The sequence below is a fragment of the Sitodiplosis mosellana genome, unplaced genomic scaffold, assembly GCF_009176505.1.
Source record: "Sitodiplosis mosellana isolate CC-2019 unplaced genomic scaffold, AAFC_SMos_1.0 Smas_scaffold_6226, whole genome shotgun sequence".
In the NCBI taxonomy this organism is placed as follows: Eukaryota; Metazoa; Arthropoda; class Insecta; order Diptera; family Cecidomyiidae; genus Sitodiplosis; species Sitodiplosis mosellana.
Window position 1 is genome coordinate 22,722,158 of NW_022601467.1, and position 12,818 is coordinate 22,734,975.

At 36.5% G+C, this 12,818-nt stretch overlaps 1 protein-coding gene across 1 annotated transcript; it reads left to right on the forward strand.

Moving 5' to 3' along the window:
• Window positions 1-995: 995 nt before the first annotated feature.
• On the forward strand, window positions 996-2,081 carry LOC129578435 (pupal cuticle protein Edg-84A-like). The gene is made up of 3 exons (XM_055466987.1): window positions 996-1,112; window positions 1,266-1,340; window positions 1,446-2,081. The coding sequence occupies exons 1-3, from the start codon at window positions 1,011-1,013 to the stop codon at window positions 1,878-1,880; spliced, it is 612 nt and encodes a 203-aa protein (XP_055322962.1). The 5' UTR covers window positions 996-1,010; the 3' UTR covers window positions 1,881-2,081.
• Window positions 2,082-12,818: the final 10,737 nt, after the last annotated feature.

Consider the following 12,818-nt stretch of genomic DNA (forward strand, 5'->3'; position numbering starts at 1 on the left):
ACTTCCCGTGTGCGAATATTATAAATGACCAGTCAGTTAACTAATTCCGCACAAAAATGACTTACTTTGATTGACATTTCAGTACAAAGTGTAGTGTAAGTCTATCAAAGTTAACTGAAATCGTTTAAAGTTACAAGTCCAAATAAATTGTTTATTTTGGGACAAAGTGATTTTCTTCATGCAAAAACATAAATTCAATCAACTATAGTCAACTGAATCTAAAGTCAGTCAATCATTTTTTTTCCAAACGGGTTTATATTAACTTCGGCAAGATAGATTTTTTTACATCAACTGTTTTTTCTTCTTCCAAGCTTTTAATGTACGAAACTTTGTTTTTCATATACTTTTGCTTTGCCGTTGGCTTCGAAGCTAGTCACGAAAACACCATGCAATGCCATCTACACCGAAAGCTTGGCGCTGTTCAAAGTTTTTCCGCTTGCATCCATGCTTTGTATTAATTTCAATAGGAGCGTATGTCGGTCAAAGCCATGCGTGTGAATCACATTTTTTGTTCGATTAGCTCATTCTTCAATAATAATGGCATTCTTTTAATGATAAACACACAATTGCATCTAAGATATAAAATTACACACCCGTCTATTGTGATGTGGTGTGCAATGTTGTAAACTGCAATTTAAAAATCATTTGATTCGTTATTTTATTTGTGAACGGGTCATTTTCTATGTAAAAGGTGTTCATTACTATGTTTTCCAGGTTGTTTAACAAATTCATTTGAAACTGAATTCTTTGTCCACATAAACGGCAAATTAGTAAGAAAAAAAGTAGCACCGAATACAAAGCATAGATGTGAATGATTTCTACGTGTTATAATGCGCCAACACATATAGTTCTCGCTCTGGTTGCATCAATTTGCCGAAAAAATCTGGCGTAACGGAATTGAAAAGTTCATGCATTATGTGTTGAAACTTTAGAACGAAACCGAGGACTCTCGGTGGATTTTTCAGTTGGAATAACACGATTTTTTGCGACAAGAATGGTATAAAAGTGATATGGATTCTCTGGAAATGCATCAGTTCGTCGCTTCAGTTGCAAGTCTCAACAAAGTATCAGCGGATAACCGAAAACTCAAACTCAAAATGCAAATCGTCAAAGTAATTAAATTTGATTCAGTGCTAAGTGATTTAATACTAATTTTACCAACTAAATATCCTCTGGGACTTTTTTTGAAGATTAAATCAAGAATCAAAAAATGTTTTTGAAAAAATTAAACCGAACCAAAAACGAATTTCTTCTTGTTTATTTAGGTTTTGTTCAGTTTCTTTGTAATTGGATTCGTGGCAGCAAATCCACTTTTGTCGAATCGCAACCTTGATGGATACGTGAGTGTCAATTGAACTATACAATTGAATTCGATATTTTTTCGTTCGTTCGATGTGTTTGTTCAAAAAAAAAATTGTGATTAATTTCATTTAATTGGGTACTAGACTTATCCTTCGTACACCTACAATTATGCGGTGTCGGATGATTTCACCGGTGATCAAAAATCACAGCAAGAAACACGTGACGGTGACATTGTGAAGGGACAATATTCACTGGTCGAACCCGATGGCTCCGTACGTACAGTCGACTACGAAGCAAATGACATCAGTGGCTTTAATGCGGTTGTCTCCAAAAATGGATTGTCTATTCATGGTTTGGCTCAGCCAGTCTTAGTCGCCTCACCACGTGCAACATCATACTCCGTTCAACGTGGCCCATTGAACCGTAACTTATTCTTCACCTACGGAAACTGGCAACAACAACAACAACGAACACCAGCTAGCACCGTCGAATACATTGCATCAAACAATCAATTCTTGCCATACAACTCAATCAACTCAATCTCATACGGATACAATGGCCAAGGATCGCTCTGGTAAATGTTTAATTCTACATGGAGGATATTTCCAAATATTTTCTATTCTTCTACTTCTTTGTCCCATCATCCAAACAAACAAAGTAATTTAAATTTTTTAAAAAACGAAAAAAAGAAAACCAAATAATCTGAAACATACCTCTGTACGTGTACTACACTCATTTTCAAAGTAATAAACACCATTAATACCCGCTTTATCCGCTAATTGAACATAAGCATTGTTTTATTTTCCCCTCAAATTTATGAGTCTTTGCGGATCAGTTTTATCGCTTGAAGAAATCTGTTACGACATTGAGAGTCCTCGAGAAAACTGGATGTATCGCATAGCCAAAGATCATCACAAAAGTGATACAAATATTGACCTATAATAGCATACAGACAGTAATTAAGATCATGCACAGAGATGACATTCTAAAACCAAACCAAAGGAAGGAATGGAAAAACAGACAAATTAAAAAAAAAAAGACAATTCGAATACTCACATCGGGTTTTACGGTTGGGACAGCATGCTGTTAATGAAATACAAATAGCCATTAATCTATCTTGATTTCGTCTTAATTGAATTGTTCGGAATGAAATTCTCTCGGTGGAATTTATTCGGAGCACCCGGTCTCATTTTAAAATATAATACTCATTGGCCATCATGCTCGGTGCGAACAACAACAAAATAATGAACAAAAGAAGAATGGAGTTCATCTTTTGGGTCACAGTTCAGTGGATGCACGGCATTGGACAGCACCGTTTGTTTTTGTCTTTTGATCGCATTAGATGTTTCGAATTGTGTGTGTGCGTGTAAGTGTGTGTGTTAAATCGACTTCCAATAAAATATGCCAATTTTCGACACAGCACACACACACAGAAAGCGAAAAATGTGCATGAAAAAATTGTGTCGGTTCGTGGCGACGACAGCAAACTAGATGATTTATGGACACGATCGTCTCTAAAAGCGGAAATGTGCAAGTCATTTTCTGTGGCCATACGTGCACTTCATATTACGACACATATATCTAACCTCTGTTGTTTTGCCATGTATTTTTTGCCTTCGATCTATCTCTTTCTGTTGATTCCCGTGGCATTAGCTTCTTATGGACAAAAGATCATGTCATTGCATTGAAAAAAAACGATCGCAATGATTCTTGATGAGAAACGGTAGTGCAGGCCAATGAAAATGCTGGCCATTCTGGTGTAAGCCAACAGCTCAATCGAACGGTTACAACATTCATATGGCAGAAGAAAGAAAGAAAAAACAATATGGCCGCAGAAAAACAAACAATGGAACGCGTGCCAATCGCATATTTCGTTGTGCACAACAGCGTGATATGTTTATCATGTGCACTAATTTGCCTAGATTACCTCTGTTCATTGATCGAAAATCATACATTCTTCGACATAACACGACCAATATAATCGAAATCCGTTCAAATAAAGACAAGAGTGAGGCATAAAGCTACAGCAACCGATAGAAAAATCAAAGTAGTGAAAAAGGAACGAAAACAACTAGCGCAACTATGGTACAATTTAATTGGCAATGGATTGCATTCAATCATATTGAAAATGGGAAATACATCGAATGGTTGAAACGAGAGAGATGAAAGAAACGAGGAATCAAAGTTGCACAAAGTACAACGAAAACATCGATCCGAATAAATAATAGCGTTCACACCAATTAAGAAAAATAATCAATTATCCAGGTTATTCATTGCTATTATTTCCACCTATTATTATTATTTTTTCTCTACATCGTGTCTGCTGCTGCCTAATTATGAAACGAATACGCAAAATATGTCCACAGGACCTTAAAAAAATATACGTTCATTTACACGGTACTTTGCACTGATGTGAATAATTCAGTGCCGTAGATCAGTGTGAATTTGCCTTCCAGCCAAACACAAACTTTGCTGATACACACTTCATGTGGTGCTCGTGCATTAACCGAGTGTGGTAAAGACAAGAGAGATGGCATAGAGGATAAAGACACCATCCATTAATTTTAACTAAAATATGAACTTGCAAATCGACACCACAATTGGCCACCGTCTATTGTGTGGCAATTTCAACGAAATAACGGAAGCAACAACGGTGTGTGTGAGTGTGTGTGTGTGTACAACTACGAAACAAATGCTGGTTGGCCTGCAGTTCAGATTAGTTTCGGGAAACTGGCATACATCACATCTCTCATCCTTGCGCGCCGAGAATTTTTTGCCACGTAATTTAAATACAATAATAATAGTAATGTGTTAATTGTTTCATAGATGTACATGTAGAATGGCATTTTGAAGTTTTTGAGCGCAAATAGCAAAACATCGGTACATAAAAGCATTAATTGTGTATATAATTACGACGCCAGTTAAGTACGTATGCACAATCATGTATCTGTCTATCCCGATGCCTTTAGCACTTGGTGCTGAAAGAGCCGTGAGCACTCTGGCACTTTAAACGCTGGCACAAAACATGAAGAAAAAAACGAGAAAAACAAATTTGCATAAAATGAAATGTTTTCGATGTTTCTAACTTACATGCCTTACTGTGCGTTGTTTACGTGTTATTGTTGTTTTACGGTTTTGAGACTCTTTCCAAGATTTAGTTTTCACACCGTTGGATTAACGTAGATATCAATACACGTCTTAATCAATGTCAGATGCATGACAAATTTTTCATTTTATTTCATTCCGTAACTTTTATGACAAGAAACACACACACACACACACCCATACATTACAATGAAACAGATGGAATAGCGAACACAAATTACAAGTAATGAAGCAAGTCAATTACAAAAGTGTCAGAATGATTCTGATTTTCTATTAAATAGTTGACTGCATGAAAATGTGTGGTCCCTGCGGAACTATAGTTCTGGCTTATAATTACCGAGTACGTTTTTTTCTCTCTTCTTATTCGATTTTCCTTCGTTGTTGCTTTTGGTTTCGACTTGATCGCCAATTTTGGCAACAATAGATTGTATCAGAGCGTGATTTCTTCATTTCAGCGATCGACGGCCGCTCTCTGTGTTTCAATTTTGGTTTTTCTTCAACTTTCGATCGAATATTAGCTAACGGTAAATATGAGGTAATTGTTTTCAGGCTGTGACTTGAAACGAAAGAAGGTTTCACACTGGATGGACACACAGCGGACAACAGTTGTTGGTGAATAGGCTGGCGCGTGAATACAATTGTTGCGTTGTTTCTCTCTTTGCTTATACCAAAAGACAGTTGCCGCCACAGTTATTTTTGCTGCTGCTGCTATTGCTATTGGATGGGAAATATGCAAACGAAAGAGACAGTGAAGAAGAAGTAGCAACAGCAGCAGCATCATTGTTGATGATGTCTCGGTGCACGAACGCCTATTCTTTTCATCGTCGTCTCCTCTATCTCTCTTTTGTTGTCGGCTCTATCTCACATGTATGAACCGTTCCGTTAATTCAAAATCGCGGCAATGAAGGTCATGCTTTTGTTTTCATTGATATACTTTTCGGGTGGAACGTTTTCTTTCAACTTTTGTGGCGTCTTCTTTTTCGTTATGTTTTTTTCTACTGCAGTATATGTTACCGCCTCTCATGAGTGTTCAATTTTTGTTGCTTTTGATCTGTTTTTTTCTTCTCACTTGAATATAATCATAGGTTGAATTGTCGAGTATTCAAATGAGAGAAGAAAAAAATGAATTTTCATCCGTTCGTTTGGAGAAATCCAACCAAGTGTCCATTCAAATCATTCAAAATGAATAAAAGGGTGTCATAATGGCCAACTTCTGGTCTCAAAGCGGTAGAACCTTTCACTCATGAATCATAAATGAAAATTATATCGGGAACATTTGAACGAACATGACCCTATCGTGCGAGGTTCGGTGGCTTTGTACTACAGTATGTAACCGAATTCGTTGCGTTTTCCGCTCGATTTTCCGAACCATCGTAATAAATTCGGATATAAGAATTTAATATCTGGCTGATGAAAACAAAATCAATTGATAAAAACGAGTGTCGAGGCAAAACTCTGACAAATGGCTTGGGCGAACACAGCTATCTACACCACGGCAGAACAACCATTACATACATTTGAATTTTTTTTCAATATAAGTGTTATTTCCAATAAAGCGTATAATATCCAATTCAGAAAAGAAAAAAGAAAAACAGTGAAAAATCAGCGCAAAAAGACGAATTTTACACTTTATTACGGAATATTACGTTGTATTTATTTTTCTCTTCTCTCTTTAAAATGAGCAATTGGCCTAGGTCGTGTCGTGCTGCCGTGGTTTTCAAAGTCTTTTTATTTGCCACAATTTTTCAATTGTGATTGTATATTTTGACAATGTGAAACAATATACAGTCGCAGCAACAGAATATAGCAACAATTTTGTTTTCTCTTCTGCACATTTATTCTTTAGTTTACGCGCGCGCGCACATTCTCGCATCCATAAAACGTCAACAATTTGGAAATTAATTGTTACGTCCTGTGTCGATTTCACGACATGATCCATAATTACATCTCTCATTATTCAATTAGAAACAATGCAAACTGTCCAATGGAATATTTCGGCCGTTGGGCTCACGTCTCTTTGCTGTTGCTACTGTTGTTGTTGTTGCTAGTTGTGGGCTGTGGTTTCATTTGTTGCCTTCCATCAATTATTGTATTTTCTTTCAACAAGCATTCAAATTCAGAAGCAAACCGAAAAAAAACGAGAAATAATCGACGTTTTTATGGCTATTACACCATTTAGCGTTTTGCTGATTTCATGTTCGTAATAAGTTTTTTGTTACTTTTTCGCTTTTCGAACAAAACGAGAGAATGAGCACGAACAAAGAAGAAAAAAAGAAACAATTGGTAAAATCGCCCAAAAATGATACAACAACTGACGTCGAAATGAAATAGAAATGCGAATCATATTCGGGCCTATAACAGTTATTTTTGAGCAATTGTTTTACACAAAATTGACGATCTGTTTATTGTTTTAGATGGCGGGTTAAGTGTGCGTTCAACTCTCCTGTCATAAGATACGCAAGCTGCATGTTTTTTGCTGCCATTGAATATTATCCTCGTTGAACAAACATACCTCAGTGTGAGACTGAGGCACACAATAACACGCATTGCAATGGTAAAAAATAACACAATTAATGTCATCAACCGCGTTTATTTCATCATACGCTTGCACCGAGACTACCTAAACTGGACACCGTTCAAAATATTTGGTCATTTTCCATTATTACGCTCATTTTACAATGCAAATAACTGAATTGAAAGACGAAAAAAGCTATAATATAAACGTAAATAAGCACACTGGTCGAAGCAGATTGTTTGTGAATATTTACACAAGTTCTTGCTCGATTATATTACAATTATGTGCAAATGGATTTTGTTTTTAAAAATGATTACAATGCGGTTGACTCAAAGCACACATTCCAATAGATAGATCAATGCGTGTGTGTGTGTGTATATTGTGCCGCGGTGGTATTCTAGTGGAATTCCAATCATGATTGTAGCCGCTGTTACTGTGACTGAGCGCACTTTATCTGTACCTCTCTCGCTCTACACTTGATTTCGCATTCGGTTACTTTTATTATAAATGAACTTTAAATTGGGCAACCACACGAAAACTAATCACAATAATGGATACTGACACAACAAAAGCCAAACTTCTCGATTTCAATAACATATAATTACTTAAGTCGCGGTGCGCACATCGTTGATATACAACGATTTTGTGTTGTTGTTGTTTTTTTTTGTTTGTTGCCATTGCTTGCGCACAACTCACACCTGTTGCGAATGCATTCAACGATCGCTCACAATGACACAAAATGAAATGAAGTACACGCTATACGAAGAATCGGTTCACCATTACAGGATTCTATCGATGAAGAGAAAAAAAAACCCACAACAACCGAACGACAATTTAAATCGAATAAATTGCATGTGGATACTGTCTTTTAACGGTTTTCTTGTGAAACCTAAGCCAGCAAGTACATTGTATTCACTTGGTGTGCATCCGTGCAATATGGATACTGCGATGGCAGCAGCACTACCACCACAAATTTTTTCGTTCGATTTGTATCATCATGAATTATTATAATTATGAAATGCAGCCTTCCTCACAACGTACTTGCCAGTAGTGCATGAAAAGCGCTCAAACGCAAACATTTTGATCATCAGCCATATATTCACCGGATTTCGAATCCGATGAAACATTTTGATATAGCATCGCGACTCGCTTATAAATCAATTTACAGGTTACATAGGTTCTTTTGGTGAGTTGAATGTCGCACCGCGATTCGCTCTTTATTTCATTCCCGTTGAAAATCCGAGTCTTTCATCGGCACGGAGATCGCAAAGAAAAAAAACACACACACACACAAACAAACAAATAAAGGCAACAACAGCAACACGAAACTCAATAAAGAACAAATGAAACCAATTGCACGATGTAGAAATTTCGTAGAATAATTGTGTGATCCGATTGAATCGATGTGTTGGCCTCGACGGCAAAAAAATATGTCACGTTATTAGCAAAAGTACGTTTTACTTATTGAAATCGAAATAAAAATAGATACTTGCTAAACTTTTGATGGAAATGAAAAAAAAACAACAACAACAACATACTTGCCAAATGATCGAGTTGAAAGAATAACAATTGTGCTATATATATTTTTTAATTGCACACAACCAATTGGGTTTGTAGTTGGGTAAAAAAATAATAATAGTACGATTACTTTGGCAATGGCAGACATTTTTGTATATGTTTGTTTTGTGGAGCGCTCGCGAAATGACGATTTTATTAGCTTTATAATTAGCCTCTAATACCACCCACATGAAGCAATCAAGTAATAATAATTCCATCAAATCGCCTGAAGGCTCACGGTCCAATCGAACCCAATTAATCGTGACACCCATTTCGAAGAGCCGAAGCCAAAATGAAATTTAAAAAAAAACAAATCAGTGCATGATTCACACATCTCAACTTGTAGAATTGGTTCAAAAGCGTTTGTACGTAATGAGATGGATATACATATATGTAATTGAGCGTCGAGACATAAAATCTTATGCGCTTGCGATCGCATCCAAAAATTTTGTACCAAGTGGATTTTTGAATGAAAATCCAAGTGGAGTTCACGAATGACAGAGAGAATGAGATAAGCAACACAAGAAAATCGCGAGCAAATTGTGAAAACCTTTATTATAATTGCAATGGTATGGCACAAAAGCGATGACAACCATGGCGGCAGCAGCAGCAGCAGAAGCAACAGTAGTTGTTATGTTGAAGATAACAATGAGACATTGATTTGTGGAGCTCAAGTAGGCAGTAATGACACATAGCATTGATCAAGGTCATTTGACGGCGAGGTCTTTAAAAATACACTTCCCTGGTAATTGATATATTATTCGCACAGGTTCAACGGTAGTGACATCAGGCGTGAATGAATGTGACCAATCTAAATGGCTGGAGAATGACGACAATAATAACGATGACATGAAAACCGACTGTCGAGAGTAAAATGCACGAAAACCAATTCACCTGTTGAGACTGTCATAAAAAGCCGTTTCGCAAAGAAACACGAAACAAAACAAAACAAAATACAAAGACGAAACAAATAAATAAAACAATTTATTTATATATAAGATTTTTTTTTTTAGAAAAATGTAAAATAAAAATGCAGACAATTTGAGAATTCATTCGTATTGGAAAAAACAAAAAACAAAACAAAAATCAAAGTTGAATTGTGCAATTTCCCATTTTGATACAGGCCATAAAAAAGCACAGGCGATCTATTACAATCTCTCGATGAAAGGAAATGTGAAGTAAACAAACAAACCAGCGAATAAAAAACTGAAACCACATATTTGTAAATCGGCGATATTAAATTATCAACAGCAACAATAAAAACGCAACAATTAGAGTTGTGCGTGCGCCCATTCTCCACATGTCGGTGAGTCGATTATCACAAATCACCGTTACTATCAATGCGTGCTCGCACGCAGGTTTTCCCAACGCATCTGTATTTCGGCAACAAATTTGTACTCGGCGGTGGCTGCTATTATTGTGCGCTGATTTTCATTTGCCAGCCCATTGAGTAATTGTAATCACGTTTTGGATTCTCAAGTTCATATTTCGTAACAGTGGCATGGCCCCAGCTCAATTCAAATACCACAAATCGCTATTTTGGTTTTCGTTCCCGCGCCGATAGAATCACAATGATAAATACATTTTTATTTTTGGGTTCTGTTTTTCTTTCTTCATTTTTTTTCTTTTTGTTTGTCGTGAACCGTTATTTCGCAAATGAACATAACGAAAAATTCATAAACACATTACACACCGAAATGAATGTTGTTCAAGCATAGCCAGCCATGGATGTGATGCATCGTCCGTTCGTTCGTTCGTTCATTCGTGCACATTGTACTGTGTCTCTTGCCAATGATTGTGAAAGATATGTGTAATTTTGTGAATACAACACAAAAGGTAGGTTTTTATAATTACTGGTGTAAGCACACATAATTAAGACATCAACAAATGTGTCGGTTGTCTTTGCCGCCGTGCACTTTACTCTGCTCTTTTCGTTACTCTGCATTTGTATGTATTTCTGCAATGTGGCCGATGCAAAACGAGAAGAAGAAAACAAAATTGTCGTCGAAACGAGAAAAAAAAACAAAATATGAAACAACTTTGACAATTTTAATAGGCCTTAATTATGTCGGCTGTAATTCAATGTCTAGTTCAACGAAATCTCCCAGAGATTATGGTATTTCAATTTTACTAGTTCGGTGTTCATTTTTCATGTAAGCGCTTTGTTTGACAAATCATTTCTGTTAATTCCAAAGATGCATGGTATAGCTACCCGACTTTATTCCGCTGTCAAAAAAATGCCATCAATTTAAAAAAAATGATCTAATTCCGGCGGGACATTTGCGTTAATCCACAGTGCGATGCTATTGCGACTACTCACAACTGAGCAAAACCGAGCCGAAGAAGATCAAAAGACAATAGGCAATAACATTCGCACTACGAATATACGCGTATACCCGAAGGCGACTTTTTGCGTTAAATTTTTCTACTGCGACCTTATCGCATTGAGAATATACACGATTACTCGCCTTATACCCCGCGTATAGCAATTCGACCGCATTTGTCCTGCCGGGAATCCGATAAAAAAAGACGACCGCTTATTCCGTTTTTGAATTGAAATCGGTGTTGCTTAATCACAACACACCATTCATCTCTCACGCTTTGTTTACTACGCTTGAATATAACTCTGCGCGCTATACTCGCCTAATCGTATTGAATGCAGTTCGTGATCATTAGCAACGCCGATTTCAAAAGATAAGACCTATAAAATATCTCATCGAGCAAAATAAAAACCTAAGAGAGAAGCTGGTTCAAGTCTATACTTTCACGCGACCAGTTTTGTTTTCATTTTGTGTGTTATTCAATTTAACAATGGGCTGTGGTTATGAATGGGATGATATCTGACTGAATTCAACCATCATCCAGTTTGGCCATTGATGGAACTGCAAAACAAACACATCGTATACATTGAATTCGTTTTTTATGCGGCAAAAACAGCATAATTCTCGACGATTTTGAATCAGGAAATCATTTGAATGGAGAGCCGATTTTTATCATAACGTTTTGGATTAACCGAAGAATTAGATCATGACGTGTGAAATGCGCGCATTTTATTATATTATTTTTAATTTAATGCTCAGCTCTATTTCAACACTCCATCAACCGTGTGATAAAATACTTGATTTCATTTTGAGAAATAAACTTGAAACTTTTGCACACCCAAGCGATTTTTCAATTCTGTTTTCCCATTTTCAAAGATTTATTTCGAAAAAAGTTGTGCGATGCAATCATCGCATTTCATTAGACAATAAGCGATGGAAAATTCAATCAGCATCAATCACAGAGAAAATCATAAGCAATATGCAAGTATTTCAGAGCGATGATTTCATCCACACACATACACACACACACACACACACACACACACACACACACACACACACACATAGATATATAAAAGAAAAAATAGGAAAATCAAATTGTAACACTCGGCAGCATCAAATAGAAAAAAATTGAAAATGTCGTGATAAATTTAACACATTATGGGTTCTAGTCCTTCAAAGTACAAACCACGGGTTCATAAGACAAAAAATAGGTGAGTAATTGATCGATTCGGTGCCATTAAAAATTAAACGTGAACAACAACAACAAATTCATTACTTAATTTTTAAGCGCAGTGTGTACACTGTACACTGTACACAGAATACGATAATGATCGCTATAAATTACTCAAAAATATGATCACAATCTGAAGAATGTGACAGCATTTGAAGAACATTGCTCTTTTTTAAGCACAGCACGGCGGAAAGATAATGAACAAAAGGCAGCAAGAAAAAAAAGGTAACAACATACGCACACCGGAATTTATGATCAAACCACAAATCACATTCGATTGCGCCAAATATGAAAATGCTCCTGAAAATTAATTCATCTAATGCGAAAACAATCATTTGTTTGGTCGAAGAATTGGATCCGCAATATTTCTTCTCGATTTCGATTCTTTGTGTGTTTATACATATTTCGTCAAGTTTTGTTGTTGCTGCTGCTACTGCTGCTGTTTGAGTGCGAGCGATCTCTTACCATCACAAGCAACGTTGATGTCGTTCACGTATTCGCGCCGTATAATCCATACACACGTGAACCGCGTCTTATGCCATTCTGGCATTACATTGAAGTAGCAAAGCGCGTGGTTTACGATTTACCCCTACTAGCAATACAATGCCACATCAAGATACACTCATGAATATGGCGTGCATTGTGTTATTTTTTTAATACCTAGAAGATTTTCCACCACAGCTTTTTTTTCATTTCTGCCACACAGTAGCAACAGCAGTTGGGGATCTTTTTTGCAAACGGTATATAAAACCGAAAATTCGGTACTTTTTGCATTCAGTTTGTA